Source organism: Schistosoma haematobium, chromosome ZW (assembly GCF_000699445.3).
Source record: "Schistosoma haematobium chromosome ZW, whole genome shotgun sequence".
Taxonomy (NCBI): Eukaryota; Metazoa; Platyhelminthes; class Trematoda; order Strigeidida; family Schistosomatidae; genus Schistosoma; species Schistosoma haematobium.
In genome coordinates this window covers 27,475,271-27,493,614 of record NC_067195.1, presented here as the reverse complement: position 1 = coordinate 27,493,614, position 18,344 = coordinate 27,475,271, and the positions used below count along the sequence as shown (strand labels likewise).

The 18,344-nt window shown below is 40.2% G+C and overlaps 1 protein-coding gene across 1 annotated transcript; it reads right to left on the bottom strand.

Annotated features, from left to right (window-relative positions):
- Positions 1 to 6,758: 6,758 nt before the first annotated feature.
- On the bottom strand, positions 6,759 to 12,018 carry MS3_00001122 (uncharacterized protein). Its single transcript, XM_051208628.1, has 8 exons — positions 11,792 to 12,018; positions 11,442 to 11,758; positions 11,176 to 11,409; positions 10,863 to 11,142; positions 10,583 to 10,828; positions 9,017 to 9,505; positions 7,921 to 8,196; positions 6,759 to 7,407 (listed from the first exon to the last, which is right to left on the bottom strand). Exons 1-6 carry the CDS (start codon positions 11,834 to 11,836, stop codon positions 9,326 to 9,328), a joined length of 1,302 nt encoding a protein of 433 aa, XP_051070904.1. The 5' UTR covers positions 11,837 to 12,018; the 3' UTR covers positions 6,759 to 7,407; positions 7,921 to 8,196; positions 9,017 to 9,325.
- Between the last annotated feature and the right edge of the window lie 6,326 nt (positions 12,019 to 18,344).

Sequence of the window (18,344 nt, the reverse complement as noted above, 5' to 3'; positions counted from 1 at the left end):
AGCCAACATGTTCCTCGTTAGTGATAGACACAAGCTACGAAAAGTAGAGAAAATAGCGTCCCTAAACCAGTTCTTCAAAAACGCCGTCCGCTAGGAGACAGTCGTGGAAATAATTATATCACACTATCTTCAGCAGTTGTGACAAGTGATTAGGCATCTACTGAAGCAGTTGGGTCCATTGCTACAGTGCTACTGAAGTACCCAAACAATACTGAAGGTTTATAAAGGGAGATCGGCGACCGCAGCTGAAATACATAATTCCGAGATGTATAAAAAGTCTCCCAACCAAACGGATGAAAATCAAAACTAAGGCTTCACATACAAATCGCAACCGCCCGCATAACGTACATGATGACTGATGAAAGTTTGGCCAAGAAAGTCGTTTACAGAATATCTGGTACGGTCCAAATGGATCCTAACATACTGGTAGGTTTACCTAAAGGGATTATCAGACTGTTTATATTCACCAGTAATGGACGTTGAGTAAGATTAGCATGTGGCTATCAAGGAGCTCAATAATAACAATAATTTACTCTTGAATCACAATAAGCTACTTAATGTACACCAATTAACAGGTGAAAACAGAATGTTACAAATGATACGAGATTTATAGAAACAGATCTCTTAGTTGAGGCGATATTTCGGAAGACATTCGTAATAGAGATAAGAGAGTATTCAAGTGCATACGAATATAAACAGTGCTAGTAAAATTCGAATACACAATGTGAGGATCGGCACGTCATATAGAAGCGGCTACGAGACGATAAACTGGAGGATTATAGATAGTACAAATCAGATTCAGTGCTTTTATAGATAATATGAAAACAATATAATACATTAGTTAAAAACGCCACGTTTTACACAGTACTTGGTACTTCTTGTCGGTATTCTCCAGATAACATACAACAGGCTTCTTAATCGCATACATACATACGCCTGTTACACCCAATGAAGCGTAGGCCGCCGACCAGTATTCCCCAACCCACGCTGTCCTGGTCCTTCCTTTCTAGTTCCATCCAATTGTTGTTCATTGTTCTTATGTCTGTCCCCATTTCCCGACGTAATGTGTTCCGTGGTCTTCCACTCTTCCTTTGGCCTTGAGGATTCCACGTGACGGATTGCCTTGTGACGCAGTTGGGTGCTTTCCTCAATGTGTGCCCTATCCACTTCCAGCGCTTCTTCCTGATTTCTTCTTCCACTGGGATCTGGTTTATTCTCTCCCACAGTATGTTGTTGCTTATAGTGTCTGGCCAATATATCGCAAGTATTTTGCGTAGACAACTGTTAATAAACACCTGTATCTTATGGATGATGGCTTTCGTAGTTCTCCAGGTTTCTGCCCCATACAGTAGAACTGTCTTGACGTTTGTATTGAAAATTCTGACCTTGGTGTTGGTCGACAGTTGTTTTTACTTCCAGATGTTCTTCAGTTGTAAATATGCTGCTCTTGCTTTGCTGATCCGCGCCTTCACATGTGCATCAGATCCACTGTGTTCATCGATGATGTTGCCCAGATATGTAAAGGTTTTTACATCTTTCAAATCTTCTACATCAAGTTTGATTGGATTGGTGCATGCTGTGTTGAAACCTACTGTTGCTGAGGCTGCTGCCACACTGGTCGTCTCCTGCATTTGTTGCTGCGTGTGTGGTAGGAGAGCCAGATCATCTGTGAAGTTTAGGTCATTCAACTGCATCCTGGATGCTCACTGTATCCTATGCTTCCTCTCAGATGTTGACGTCTTCATGATCCAGTCGATCCCCAGGAGGAAGAAAAAGAGTAAGAGTAAGCAACCTTACCTGACACTGGTTTTTACTTCGAACGAGTTTGTCAACTGTCCTCCATGCACTATTTTGCAGTTTAATCCATCATATGAGCTCTGTATGATATTGACTATCTTCTGAGGCACGCCGTAGTGTCGAAGAAGCTTCCATAGTGTTGTTCTGTCCACGCTATCAAATGCCTATTCGTAGTCAATGAAGTTGATGTAGTGATGAATTCCATTCAATTGATTGTTCCACAGTGGTCCGTAGTGTTGCGATCTGGTCTGTACACGATCTATCCTTACGGAATCCAGCCTGTTGGTCTCGAAGCTAGGCGTCTACGAAATCCTTCATTCTGTTTAACAAAACCGTTTCGAAGACTTTCTCTGATATTGAGATAAGAGTGATGCCCCTGTAGTTATCACACTTGCTGAGATCGCCTTTCTTTGGTATCTTGACCAGGTGTCCCTCTTTCCAGTCTGTTGGTACCTGTTCTTCATCCAGAATCTTGCTGAAGAGAATGTGGAGTGTCTCTGCAGTTACCGCCACGTCTGCTTTCAGTGTCTCTGCTGGAATGTTGTCTGGTCCTGCTGCTTTGCCACTCTTCGTTTGTTTGATGGCAACGCTGATCTCTTCAATTGTTGGTGGGCCAACATCGATTGGAAGGTCCGTGGGTGCTGCTTCGATGTTGGGTGTGTTCAGTGGGGCTGGTCAATTTAAAAGTTTTTGAAGTGTTCTACCCACCTGCTTCGTTGTTCTTCAATGTTGGTGATTACCTTGCCTTCCTTGCTTTTTACTGGTCGTTCTGGTGTACGATGATTTCCAGAGAGTTTCTTTGTCGTGTCATACAGTTGTCTAACGTTTCCTTCTCTTGCAGCCTTTCCCGTCGTCTTTGCTAAACCATCCACATATTTACATTTATCGGTTCTGACGCTCCTCTTCACTTGTTTGTTTACTTCTGTTTATTCAGCTTGTGCCTTGGCTTTTTCTGCTCTTGTTCGGCTGGTATTGATCACTGCCTTCTTGTTCCTCCTTTCTTGAATCTTATCCAATGTATCAACAGTGATCCATTCGTTGTGATGCTGCTTCTTGTGGCCCAGAACCTCATGAAATGTTGAAGTGATTGCCTCTTTGATTCCCTTCCAGTTGCTCTCCGTAGTAGTTCCCCTTCATTGAGTAGATCATGATAGGCCTGTAACCTATTGCTGAGGACTATCTTAACTTTGTTGAGTTTGTCAATATCTCAAAGAAAAGCCGTATTAAACTTTTGTGCTGTTGTCCGCCTCGTTGTCTGGTACTTCTTGAGTTTCAATTTCATTTTGATGGCCAGCAAGTGATGATCTGATGCTATATCAGCTCCCTCTTGAACTTTTTGCTGATGCAGATATGGTCGATTTGGTTCTTCGTAGTGTGATCCGGTGAAGTTCATGCGGTTTTGTGTATGCGTCTGTGTGGGAATATGGTGCCGCCTATGACCAGTTTGTTGAAGGCACATAGGTTTGCAAATCTCTCACCATTCCCGTTTCTTTCTCCTGTTCCATGTCGTTCCATGATGTCTTCATATCTGGTGTTCTTCATTCCAACCTTGGTGTTTAAGTCTCCCATCAGAATGGTCAGGTCCTTTGTTGGGCACTTCTCGATGATTGACTGCAGCCTATCGTTGAATTGATCTTTAGCGTCTTCATTGTAGTCGTTGGTAGGCGCATAGCACTGGATGACGTTCGTTGAAATGCTCTCTTTGCTTGTTTTGAAGTAGGCTTTGATGATACTTGGTCCATGTTATTCCCATGACCGGAGTACAATAGAGGCTCCCCTGAAGCTAGACGTTGTTTTTCAACTTGCGTCCATTGTGTTTCACTGATCCCAAGCACTTCTAGGTGGTATCTTCTCATTTCTGAACCAATTTGTAAGACTCTCCCAGTCTCCCACATTGTACGAGCATTCCATGTACCTAAATAAATGGTTGCTTCGATTGTCAAAAGGGCATTGGCCTTGTGGTTTTCGAAGGAAGGGTTCCATCCCTTGTAGAATTTTACTGTCACTTGTGATTTAGTTTTTGATCGCTGTGTGGTGCTTCTGGATCTTCCTTATCCGTTTGTGAATGCTGAGACCTACTTCTGTGGAGGATATGCCCACGAATAAATACATCCGTAATAAACTCAAAATTTCCACATCGTTATCCTAGCGACACTGTCGAATCCTTTCTGTGAATCGAGATAGTTTATTTCTGACGATGTGCTTCATCCCATTGATTATTCAATAAGGGGTTGCCTTGTCTTTTTTGATCGATAAATGGGCAGTCCTTATGAGAGTCACGATGTTGGCCTAGGAGTTGAACGTTCGGTATATTTCCCAGATCTGCCACTTCACCATTCCTACTTGTCTGGTGGTCTTGCCAATTTCTAATATTTGTAAGGCAACATCTTTTGAGAGGGCTGTGTGTACTATTATGCTGTCCGGTGAGTTCGGTTGTCCTGGCCTCTTCAAGAGTTCCTCAAGTTGCCCTACCCACCTGTTACACTACTGTTGTCCTTTAATGTTTAGTTTCCCCCTTAGTTCCTTACAGGTAGTTCTGCTGACTTCTCAATTACATCACATAGTCCTTTCACACTCCACTTCATTGCAAATTGGTTTGTTATTGTTACCAGGTCTTCTTCCTTTCGGCCCTAACGCTCCCCTTCACTAATCTATCTGCTTCTGTATACTTGGCTTGTGCCTTGGTTTACCTTCTTTTGTCCGGCCATTGTTGACTGTTGTTTTCCTGTTTTACCACTCGTGAATCTCGTTTCATTTATCTACAGAGATCTATCATGAATCCTAGAGTTTAACGAGGCTTAGTATTTCTTCACATGCCGAATTTATTGTCTCTTCAATTCATCTCCAGTTGCTCACCATTGTCGTTTCCTCAGCTTTCAGAAGATATTCTACAGCTTGAAACTTGTTTCTGAGAGCTATCTATCGTTCTCTTATTGTGATAGTAACTCAGAAAAAGCTTGTGCTCAGCCGTTGTAATGCCGCTTGTCCATTTGTCTGTTGCTCATTTAGCCTTATTCTTAGCTTGGCCACCGCCAGGTGGTGATCTGACGTTTTATGGAAGCTATATACACATTTGGCTTTGTGTTCAGCACCACCGTTCTTAATCACGAATATATACTTAGACAGAAAGTGATAAACCAAGAGTATAGATTTGCAATAACAGAAGGCTAACACGTGGCGTGATCTGGAGTGCTATTTTCGTAATCGCACACGAATTATATATTGGAACTCAGTGGACATGCAAACCAGCTATTGAATAAATTAGCCAGAATGTTCTCAGTCGTACACTTTGCACGTAAATAATGCAAATTTAGATTAAGACTTCATCGAGGTTCAAAATATGAAGCTTCTGCAAATTATGTTAGCTCCTTTTTATTTTTGTATTTTCCATGGACCTTCAAAAACCTTATGCATGCATACGTGTTCAACTCATAATAGGTTTTGCAGTGTTTTCTAGTGAAACCTGTGTAGTTCTCGTGTGGACTTATGGGAGAAGATGGCGCTGCTTGCAACTATGTAGATCCATTAATCTCCCTGCGACCTCGTTTCGTTCTCCCGTTCCACGCTCCTCCATGGCTCCCCCACACTCCGGGGTGTCCTTCAGACCTTGGCGTTCAGGTACGACAACAGGATGGTCAGATTTTTTCTTGAGCATTTCTGCGCGATAGACTGCGGTCGCTCATAAAAGTGGTCTTTATCAACTTCAGTGGAACCATCGGCGAGTGCACAGCGCTGAATGACATATAACATAACCCTCTCATTCTTTGTTCCAAGTGATGACGACCCCAAGAATATTAATTTTAGAGATAACCAGAGGATGGCGAAAAATGACGTTTAGTTCAACTGTATTTTTATTATATGAACCCTAGTTATATAGACTAGTCGCAAGCCACTGAGTTACTCAGTCTTTAAGAATCGAACCAGGAAGATGTGAAAGACCAAGAGAAGTCAGTCCTGCAGCAGCATTCTTTTTACCACGACAATATGTCATACACCAATCACCTCTTACCTACTACCAACCAGTCTCAGAGTCGTCAAATAATGCACGGCATTAAACTCGCTCGAACGACATTCGCACTACATGTCCAAGCCATTGATGTCGGTGTCTCAAGATGTTGGCACCCATTGAATTATCATCACTGTGCCTGTAAATACCATGCCAAACCACTGCATTCTTAACATGATGTTGCTACTAGATGTCAGCAATCCTTCAGGAAAACAGGTAGTCAAACACAGAGAGTTAATTAACAACTTCAACTAGGAGACTAGATTTTACAAACATACAGTAGAACGCGATGTAAACCCGGCTTTCTACATATGAACTATCACGTCCTGAAAGCTCAAAAGTTGGTGTAAGATGTAGTTTGAAGGTTTCGTGTCTGAAAAAACGTATAACTTGTCCCTCTTGATTCCTCTGTATGTTCATCCTGTTGATCGTTTTGAGTTCATTTGAAATGGCACTGTGTTTTATTGTAGTTTTTGTTTTCCCTACGCCATCACTGAGTTTACGTGTTTTTCCCGAACTACATTTATATAGTTTTAATTGATACTAAATCTTGGCGGCAGCCATGTTGATTTCTTCACCTTTTTTGATTGTGCTGACTGTATTGACTAGAATCGTGCATTTTTGGTTGTGTATTGAAGCCACTTCCAGAGTTGGAAACACTATGTGTTATAACGTAGCCGAATATCATCTTTTGAAAGAATCTGTACTTGATTTAACTACTAATTGAACAATTATTGGACGAACAAATAAGGGGTAATATTTGTTTCGAACCTTCATTTATCCAGTTACCTTATTTTGATTTCAACTGGGCAGTAGCGCGTATCTAAACTACCTGCCTAGTTATTCTTCATTCCAAACCTTAGTTTGGAATCTACAGTTGGTCCACTTTTTCATAGACTATTCTAACTTTCATCATAAGTAAACTGACATCATATGGATTTGACTCCAACATTCGAGCCAAAATCACAACCAGTAAATAATGAATGTGAATTCGCAACAATTTGAACTAACGGAATTCCGTTTAACGGCTTAGTTATGCGAGTGAAGTGTTACTTCGGAATGTTTCTAAAACTAACTTCGCTAAAATACTGCGATTTTGAACAAACATGTGTACTAGAACTCAGGAGTCTTTGGTACTAAGTCGATTTTCGTGCTTCTCAACAATCGTATGACACAATTTTGATAAGCATAATAATAACCTTCCTAATTTTCTACATTTGGATTGACAATCGTGTGATTTACGAGGTGACTAGAAAATCCAGCCTACTAGTACGGACAGTGATCTTTAAACAAAGACCAATCCGAATTTCAGGAAAATCGCACACGAATAATCCTTTATTGTGTTATTTTTTATACGTTCAACTCTAAATGTCACTCAAAGCGCTTCACAAACAACAAGATTCTAAGTCAATCGACGTTAATGGTGCTACCTTCAATACATCAAACCAGCTTTCAGGAGTGAAAGGATTGTTTTGAAATACCCACACATCTTTCATTTTTCAAAGCAAACAACTTACAGAAATCCGGCACTTTCACATTAGATTTCAGCCACCTGATTGCTGAGTAGAAGTCCCAATTTATCGAGAAAAACATGGAGAAGGAACCTGTATTCACAATAAAAGATGTAAGCCAATATAATGAAAGGATGGCAATAATTTGAAACGAGCTAGATTGTAAACTGACAGTGACCTATGCTTAAGATAAACATACACTAGTCTTACGTAACAAGAGCTCAGGTGAAACCAACCCTTAGCTTGTATTTGATTTTCTAGCAAAATGTTATTTACAAGGTTTAACATGACGGTTAATCAATACTACTGGAAACAATTATGGCAGGAACGATAAAAAAAGAGCAGTACCATTTGTGTGCAGCGTGACTTTATGGCTATTAGGCACCAAAAAGTCGGGAATTTTAAAGACATAGGTACATGTAGAACTAACACACTATATATTGAACTCTAATTGATATCACCTAAGAGATGAAGATAATCTTTTTAGTGAATAATTACAGGCCTTCGGGTTTACAGCTAGTTTCCAGGCGCCTGAGGTAACAAATAATAATGTTGAATCTAATATTACTTAATAACACGGGTTGAATAATAATCCCCGATACGTACATGACTATTGTTGATTACCACGATGTGGGGAAGTTAAGGTTATAAAAGTGGCCAAAAATACCATCGTTCATATACCAATAATCTATTTAGAAACTCGGATAATTTTGACGCGAAGTTAGCGTCGAAGTAACTTCTAACTTAGAAATGAAAGTCACCATCTTGTCCTGAAGCTCCATCGGGAGCAATAAACTGGAACTCTTGTTCTGAACTTGGAGGAAAAGTCTCACTATTCTCTGTGCCATCAGCAGCCACGACTTTGCTTTCGTTTTCATCATCCTGAAAAGAAGAGTAAAGCTGTCAAAATATATTATCGATAATAATTCGCAGTTTTTAAACTGCGCCGAGTGAACAAGCAATCCCGCTATGAAAATAAAATGAGCGTTGAAGATGAAACAACTGTTCCAAATGCAGACAGTTTTGATATACTAAGTTGATAGTGTTTCACGGAATTATAGTAAGCGATGGTCTGAAACAATAGCAAGCACACTCCCATGATGCTATAAACGAAGTAGATGGCAAACAAACACTTTTATATAATCACTTTTATCCAACACACATCTTAATATTTCTTGTTACTTATATTTTAAGAATGATCGTATGTTGAGATTAGTGAACCTTGAAGCAACATGAAGGTAGTGATTACACTTCGAAGAATCACTTTAATGATCAAATATCACTGATAAAAATTCCGACCACTCTTTGAGATCAGTTACACGCACACAGCGTTTGGTTCCCATGTATAACTGACTAAAGGTTCACAGCTTACTGTTCCTTCTGCCACAACCGCAGTTCCTCTAGGCATTCAGACAATTAGAATTTACAGATTATTGGATTTCACTGTATACTTGAATGCTACAATCCACTCAGAAAGTTACGCTATTTATATTGATATGAATATTAAAAAACATGCACTTGGCTTTACCAAAAGAGGCTTGTAGAAACCTGAAACTCAAATATACTATAAAGTCGACTGCAGAAAAATCGGTCTTAACTACAAACAGAAAAGGACTGCTAGTTTGCGATACCTGATGACTGAATAAATGGACACGAACGTTTCAAAAACATTAAATGTGTAACAAGGAAAGCACCAACCTACCGCATCATTGAAGTACTTTTCAATTAAATCGTAAGCAACTTGATAGACTTGAACGTTAGTGTGGTCTTGCAATTCTTCCAACTTATCCAAGCCCCCACATGTCTCTAACTCGATACAAGCTGGTTCTAATTGCCCATACTGGTCAGAAATCTTGGACAGAAAATGAATATTTCATGTGAAAATTTAAATTCCAGGTTTAATAAAAAACATGAAGCGCTGACAAAAACTTTGGAGATACCCCCAGAAAGATAAAAGAAATAACAGTTGGAATCGAATTACACAGTCATCAAAAATATTCGAAACATACCTCTAGGAGTTTTTTATTCCCTCTAAAACCATAAGTACAACCTTCGACTCTGAGACTGTAAGTATATTGCAAAGTGCTCTCAACACATTTTGGTTCAACAAATATGCACATTGTGCCGGGGTTCCACCGCTAATAAAATTACTGATAACCCAGCACGCTTCTTTTTGAGTTCTGAATTCACCCTGTAAAACAAACACGAACACGTAAGAATGAAGGTGTAAGTATGTAAAGCTTACAGTAGTGGTATGAACCGGAATGTCAAGTCAATTATAAGCTTTGTAAACCTTTGGACACATGAGCATCGGTCCATGTTGCTACGTCGCATCAACAGACGGAGCTGTTAAGTAAATGTCAAAGTAATAATAATATCAAAACGGGAGCAAAAATTATGAGTCCGAGAACGAGTTTGATGAGGAATTCGCGGAGCGATTTTGAAACTGAGGAAAACGGTTAATATCTGACTGTGATGCATTCTGAAAGTAATAACATTCACCAGGCATTTGGGTATGAAATGCATTGTCAGGTTTGACCATATAACGCAGTTGCCCGAACCGAAATATCCAGAACCGGACGAAAACCTACGGTTCATGGGCGCAAGTTGAGCGTCCTAACCGCCGAGTCATTTGCAAACACTGTATGTGATAATGATACAGTCCGAGCAGATGGCTTAGATACAGTTGATAATTTTAATAAACACTCCGCTTTTTAGGCGTTAATGACTACAATCGGGACGTTTTTTATTTAAAGCAGAAACTCACACAAACATCCTGGCGTTGTAGCCAAGAACGATCATAAAATTAGTTTTGTCAAACTATACTTACTCATTAAATCCTAGTATTGACCCATAAACCTGAATGATTACGTAGTAACCAAGTAGAGTGCTTAACAATCATGTTTAAGCTATTTCTCAATTGGATGTATTCAAATATTTAGTACACAAAAAACAGACTTCGGAAGTTTGTGCATAGATGTCTAAATTATTTAATCGACACTAATTCATGAGCTAATCGACTCATTACTACAGCCATCAAATGACTGCTTCTTTGATCTGAAGAAGTTATATTAAAACTTCACATGTACACAGAATAACAATATGATAAAAACTACTGACCAAACGAAAGTATGACCAGGATTTCGGGTGTTAAAACTAATTTAAGCCACTATAGACGCTCATGGCCAAAATTGAGGAGCTTTAAGACGATAGATTAGGTAGGTTTTAAAATGAATTTCGAAATAAAATATCGACGGTTTTGTATTACCTTGTAAAAGATCTCCAAAATGCATGGCATGATGTTGTGACTTATAACCATGTCAATTTGATCTACACTTCCGGCGGTAATGTTACTCACTACCCAACAGGCTTCTTTGACGACAGTAGACTTTTCATTGTTTAGCAATGCAGGGATGTAAGTTAGTAAACCAGCATCCAGAATAGCTTGTGTTTGTTCATCAGTACCGATAACAAGATTACCAATGGCTCTGAGAGAGGGAGAAATGAGATTCGCCTAATCCGTTATAAAATGTTGAAATTGAACATACCGATGATGATGCCAACAGTCGCAGAAGTAACGGGACACATCCACTTTCTATTATATCATCGATAAATTCATTTACGGCATCACTTGCGTATGAAAGAGCCCATGCAGTATCCACAACCACATTCTTATTACCCTCATACTGAAGAAGTCGATTGAGATAAGGCAGAAGCTTTTTAATGACGGCACGTGGCGGAGGAGGATCTCGGTTTCGACAGAGATTAGACAACATCCAGGCAATATTTGATACCACGGTGGGCTGCTTCCAAACTCGATCTAGAAGTCTTCGGGAAATATTTAGTTACGGTTTCACGTACTTTAACACTGGTTCAACAACTCCGCTCTCGATAACTATATCTCGGAATTTGGATCCATCTCCGGCAATATTACTTAGAGCCCATACACTTTGCTCAGCTATATTGATAGCAGAATGACTTAACAGCCGTACTAGTTTTGGGACAGTACCAGAGGAGACTACGGCTGCTGTATGAGAGCTATCACCGGAGGCAATGTTTGTGAGTGCCCATGCAGCCTCGAAAACAAGATCATCGCTGCTATTTGAAGGGACATTAATTTAACTTACTGAGTGGAACTGAGGGATGAACCAAGGATGTCGACAGCACCCCTTTTATAAAACTCGTCTATTGGAGGGTTCTTTGCGCGTGATAGGGTTTTTCTACAGAGCTGAACTGCTTTGAATCGAGCGACTCGATCACTTGATTGCATATCACGGATAACTGCATCGTAGTTAACGTGTTCAGGAGTATCAATTTGCTTTTCTTTTAAGGGTGAGGTTTCATCTAGTTCAGTCAACAGTATGTTTCTTCGCTTCTGAAGCTGTTCATCCTTCTTAGCTTTGCGAAGTTCAACAGACTGATCAGTACGACGCCTCCGAAGTTCCTAAATTCGACATTTGAATATCTAAAACCTTACCTCAGAGTCCTTGTCTTTGTTTTTATATAGCCTAGATCGTTCCATCACGTCAGTCAAACTACCAGACTTGACAGCCAACAAGAAATAGGAGTCCGAATAAACAATTGCAGCATACAAGTTATCAAGTTCAAAAAGCCATTAAATACTCAATGTCTCTATTCCTTACGAAATGTTCGCATTCATTCTCATCTTACACAAGATTCTGACCAAATATGTATATATTTGGCTGATCTGTGACTAGTAGAATTTACTCCATCAGTTAACAATCTTAGATTGCATATTGCATTTATTGTAACTATAACCATGTTTCAGATGCTTACCAGTGTCTGATAATCAGAAAAATATACTTTTCAATTACCAGCCTAGTTCAGGTTGAACAGAATGTATCGGGAGGTTATTTCATTATAACTCGAAAATCTGGAATATTTCAACTTAAAATGAGGAGTGCAACAAATTATTTGACTCATAACTGCTAAGGCAAACTCTTACCATTACGATTTTGACTGAAATTAATCATTTGGTTTCCGATGTATCACGTCGTCTCAAATACACATTCCCTACGCAAATGAAGGCTCTAGTTGTCTGATGAACATTTAGTTGGTTGACCACCCAATCCATCTTTTGAGGCGTTAGACTTACAACCTGATTTTGGTTATGTGTACTATAGCAACTGATTATTCATCATTTCAGTCAAAAACTTGTGGAATTTCGAGATAAACTCTCAGTTTAATTTTCAGGAATTGACCTCTGAATAAATGTTTTATTCTTTGGATTTCTTAGAGAAGCTGTAAACCATTTGTCCACGTTATTGTTAGTTTCTGTAATTTCCTGCTTGTCTGTGTCAAGAAATGAGTGTATCAGTATGTGAGCCTCACTAGACTTGTTATTTACCACAATTCTTGTTAACTCAATGTTACAAAATAGACGTTAGAAGGAAAAATTTGTTGTAGAAACTATACCATAAGCCATTATGAAGTCTTCGACGGTCTCTTTTATGATAGGTAATCAACAATAGTAGCAGAGAGCGCATTTATATGTCAAGCATAACGTTATTTAGCACTGATCATAGTGTGATTAAATAAAGTCTTTCCGATTTATCAAAACGTATGTACTGGTGTTCCCATCAGTTCCTATAGCATAGCCACAGAGGTGACCAGTCAACCCCAATTTTTCACAAACGGTTGTGTAAAAATCACAAACTAAGACATAATAATGCATCCTACGGCGAGATTGCTAAGATCAACATCTTGGCTTGATTATCTGACGTCAGTACTTCACTAAACAACAGATATTTCATTTCAGCCAACATGTTCCTCGTTAGTGATAGACACAAGCTACGAAAAGTAGAGAAAATAGCGTCCCTAAACCAGTTCTTCAAAAACGCCGTCCGCTAGGAGACAGTCGTGGAAATAATTATATCACACTATCTTCAGCAGTTGTGACAAGTGATTAGGCATCTACTGAAGCAGTTGGGTCCATTGCTACAGTGCTACTGAAGTACCCAAACAATACTGAAGGTTTATAAAGGGAGATCGGCGACCGCAGCTGAAATACATAATTCCGAGATGTATAAAAAGTCTCCCAACCAAACGGATGAAAATCAAAACTAAGGCTTCACATACAAATCGCAACCGCCCGCATAACGTACATGATGACTGATGAAAGTTTGGCCAAGAAAGTCGTTTACAGAATATCTGGTACGGTCCAAATGGATCCTAACATACTGGTAGGTTTACCTAAAGGGATTATCAGACTGTTTATATTCACCAGTAATGGACGTTGAGTAAGATTAGCATGTGGCTATCAAGGAGCTCAATAATAACAATAATTTACTCTTGAATCACAATAAGCTACTTAATGTACACCAATTAACAGGTGAAAACAGAATGTTACAAATGATACGAGATTTATAGAAACAGATCTCTTAGTTGAGGCGATATTTCGGAAGACATTCGTAATAGAGATAAGAGAGTATTCAAGTGCATACGAATATAAACAGTGCTAGTAAAATTCGAATACACAATGTGAGGATCGGCACGTCATATAGAAGCGGCTACGAGACGATAAACTGGAGGATTATAGATAGTACAAATCAGATTCAGTGCTTTTATAGATAATATGAAAACAATATAATACATTAGTTAAAAACGCCACGTTTTACACAGTACTTGGTACTTCTTGTCGGTATTCTCCAGATAACATACAACAGGCTTCTTAATCGCATACATACATACGCCTGTTACACCCAATGAAGCGTAGGCCGCCGACCAGTATTCCCCAACCCACGCTGTCCTGGTCCTTCCTTTCTAGTTCCATCCAATTGTTGTTCATTGTTCTTATGTCTGTCCCCATTTCCCGACGTAATGTGTTCCGTGGTCTTCCACTCTTCCTTTGGCCTTGAGGATTCCACGTGACGGATTGCCTTGTGACGCAGTTGGGTGCTTTCCTCAATGTGTGCCCTATCCACTTCCAGCGCTTCTTCCTGATTTCTTCTTCCACTGGGATCTGGTTTATTCTCTCCCACAGTATGTTGTTGCTTATAGTGTCTGGCCAATATATCGCAAGTATTTTGCGTAGACAACTGTTAATAAACACCTGTATCTTATGGATGATGGCTTTCGTAGTTCTCCAGGTTTCTGCCCCATACAGTAGAACTGTCTTGACGTTTGTATTGAAAATTCTGACCTTGGTGTTGGTCGACAGTTGTTTTTACTTCCAGATGTTCTTCAGTTGTAAATATGCTGCTCTTGCTTTGCTGATCCGCGCCTTCACATGTGCATCAGATCCACTGTGTTCATCGATGATGTTGCCCAGATATGTAAAGGTTTTTACATCTTTCAAATCTTCTACATCAAGTTTGATTGGATTGGTGCATGCTGTGTTGAAACCTACTGTTGCTGAGGCTGCTGCCACACTGGTCGTCTCCTGCATTTGTTGCTGCGTGTGTGGTAGGAGAGCCAGATCATCTGTGAAGTTTAGGTCATTCAACTGCATCCTGGATGCTCACTGTATCCTATGCTTCCTCTCAGATGTTGACGTCTTCATGATCCAGTCGATCCCCAGGAGGAAGAAAAAGAGTAAGAGTAAGCAACCTTACCTGACACTGGTTTTTACTTCGAACGAGTTTGTCAACTGTCCTCCATGCACTATTTTGCAGTTTAATCCATCATATGAGCTCTGTATGATATTGACTATCTTCTGAGGCACGCCGTAGTGTCGAAGAAGCTTCCATAGTGTTGTTCTGTCCACGCTATCAAATGCCTATTCGTAGTCAATGAAGTTGATGTAGTGATGAATTCCATTCAATTGATTGTTCCACAGTGGTCCGTAGTGTTGCGATCTGGTCTGTACACGATCTATCCTTACGGAATCCAGCCTGTTGGTCTCGAAGCTAGGCGTCTACGAAATCCTTCATTCTGTTTAACAAAACCGTTTCGAAGACTTTCTCTGATATTGAGATAAGAGTGATGCCCCTGTAGTTATCACACTTGCTGAGATCGCCTTTCTTTGGTATCTTGACCAGGTGTCCCTCTTTCCAGTCTGTTGGTACCTGTTCTTCATCCAGAATCTTGCTGAAGAGAATGTGGAGTGTCTCTGCAGTTACCGCCACGTCTGCTTTCAGTGTCTCTGCTGGAATGTTGTCTGGTCCTGCTGCTTTGCCACTCTTCGTTTGTTTGATGGCAACGCTGATCTCTTCAATTGTTGGTGGGCCAACATCGATTGGAAGGTCCGTGGGTGCTGCTTCGATGTTGGGTGTGTTCAGTGGGGCTGGTCAATTTAAAAGTTTTTGAAGTGTTCTACCCACCTGCTTCGTTGTTCTTCAATGTTGGTGATTACCTTGCCTTCCTTGCTTTTTACTGGTCGTTCTGGTGTACGATGATTTCCAGAGAGTTTCTTTGTCGTGTCATACAGTTGTCTAACGTTTCCTTCTCTTGCAGCCTTTCCCGTCGTCTTTGCTAAACCATCCACATATTTACATTTATCGGTTCTGACGCTCCTCTTCACTTGTTTGTTTACTTCTGTTTATTCAGCTTGTGCCTTGGCTTTTTCTGCTCTTGTTCGGCTGGTATTGATCACTGCCTTCTTGTTCCTCCTTTCTTGAATCTTATCCAATGTATCAACAGTGATCCATTCGTTGTGATGCTGCTTCTTGTGGCCCAGAACCTCATGAAATGTTGAAGTGATTGCCTCTTTGATTCCCTTCCAGTTGCTCTCCGTAGTAGTTCCCCCTTCATTGAGTAGATCATGATAGGCCTGTAACCTATTGCTGAGGACTATCTTAACTTTGTTGAGTTTGTCAATATCTCAAAGAAAAGCCGTATTAAACTTTTGTGCTGTTGTCCGCCTCGTTGTCTGGTACTTCTTGAGTTTCAATTTCATTTTGATGGCCAGCAAGTGATGATCTGATGCTATATCAGCTCCCTCTTGAACTTTTTGCTGATGCAGATATGGTCGATTTGGTTCTTCGTAGTGTGATCCGGTGAAGTTCATGCGGTTTTGTGTATGCGTCTGTGTGGGAATATGGTGCCGCCTATGACCAGTTTGTTGAAGGCACATAGGTTTGCAAATCTCTCACCATTCCCGTTTCTTTCTCCTGTTCCATGTCGTTCCATGATGTCTTCATATCTGGTGTTCTTCATTCCAACCTTGGTGTTTAAGTCTCCCATCAGAATGGTCAGGTCCTTTGTTGGGCACTTCTCGATGATTGACTGCAGCCTATCGTTGAATTGATCTTTAGCGTCTTCATTGTAGTCGTTGGTAGGCGCATAGCACTGGATGACGTTCGTTGAAATGCTCTCTTTGCTTGTTTTGAAGTAGGCTTTGATGATACTTGGTCCATGTTATTCCCATGACCGGAGTACAATAGAGGCTCCCTGAAGCTAGACGTTGTTTTTCAACTTGCGTCCATTGTGTTTCACTGATCCCAAGCACTTCTAGGTGGTATCTTCTCATTTCTGAACCAATTTGTAAGACTCTCCCAGTCTCCCACATTGTACGAGCATTCCATGTACCTAAATAAATGGTTGCTTCGATTGTCAAAAGGGCATTGGCCTTGTGGTTTTCGAAGGAAGGGTTCCATCCCTTGTAGAATTTTACTGTCACTTGTGATTTAGTTTTTGATCGCTGTGTGGTGCTTCTGGATCTTCCTTATCCGTTTGTGAATGCTGAGACCTACTTCTGTGGAGGATATGCCCACGAATAAATACATCCGTAATAAACTCAAAATTTCCACATCGTTATCCTAGCGACACTGTCGAATCCTTTCTGTGAATCGAGATAGTTTATTTCTGACGATGTGCTTCATCCCATTGATTATTCAATAAGGGGTTGCCTTGTCTTTTTTTGATCGATAAATGGGCAGTCCTTATGAGAGTCACGATGTTGGCCTAGGAGTTGAACGTTCGGTATATTTCCCAGATCTGCCACTTCACCATTCCTACTTGTCTGGTGGTCTTGCCAATTTCTAATATTTGTAAGGCAACATCTTTTGAGAGGGCTGTGTGTACTATTATGCTGTCCGGTGAGTTCGGTTGTCCTGGCCTCTTCAAGAGTTCCTCAAGTTGCCCTACCCACCTGTTACACTACTGTTGTCCTTTAATGTTTAGTTTCCCCCTTAGTTCCTTACAGGTAGTTCTGCTGACTTCTCAATTACATCACATAGTCCTTTCACACTCCACTTCATTGCAAATTGGTTTGTTATTGTTACCAGGTCTTCTTCCTTTCGGCCCTAACGCTCCCCTTCACTAATCTATCTGCTTCTGTATACTTGGCTTGTGCCTTGGTTTACCTTCTTTTGTCCGGCCATTGTTGACTGTTGTTTTCCTGTTTTACCACTCGTGAATCTCGTTTCATTTATCTACAGAGATCTATCATGAATCCTAGAGTTTAACGAGGCTTAGTATTTCTTCACATGCCGAATTTATTGTCTCTTCAATTCATCTCCAGTTGCTCACCATTGTCGTTTCCTCAGCTTTCAGAAGATATTCTACAGCTTGAAACTTGTTTCTGAGAGCTATCTATCGTTCTCTTATTGTGATAGTAACTCAGAAAAAAGCTTGTGCTCAGCCGTTGTAATGCCGCTTGTCCATTTGTCTGTTGCTCATTTAGCCTTATTCTTAGCTTGGCCACCGCCAGGTGGTGATCTGACGTTTTATGGAAGCTATATACACATTTGGCTTTGTGTTCAGCACCACCGTTCTTAATCACGAATATATACTTAGACAGAAAGTGATAAACCAAGAGTATAGATTTGCAATAACAGAAGGCTAACACGTGGCGTGATCTGGAGTGCTATTTTCGTAATCGCACACGAATTATATATTGGAACTCAGTGGACATGCAAACCAGCTATTGAATAAATTAGCCAGAATGTTCTCAGTCGTACACTTTGCACGTAAATAATGCAAATTTAGATTAAGACTTCATCGAGGTTCAAAATATGAAGCTTCTGCAAATTATGTTAGCTCCTTTTTATTTTTGTATTTTCCATGGACCTTCAAAAACCTTATGCATGCATACGTGTTCAACTCATAATAGGTTTTGCAGTGTTTTC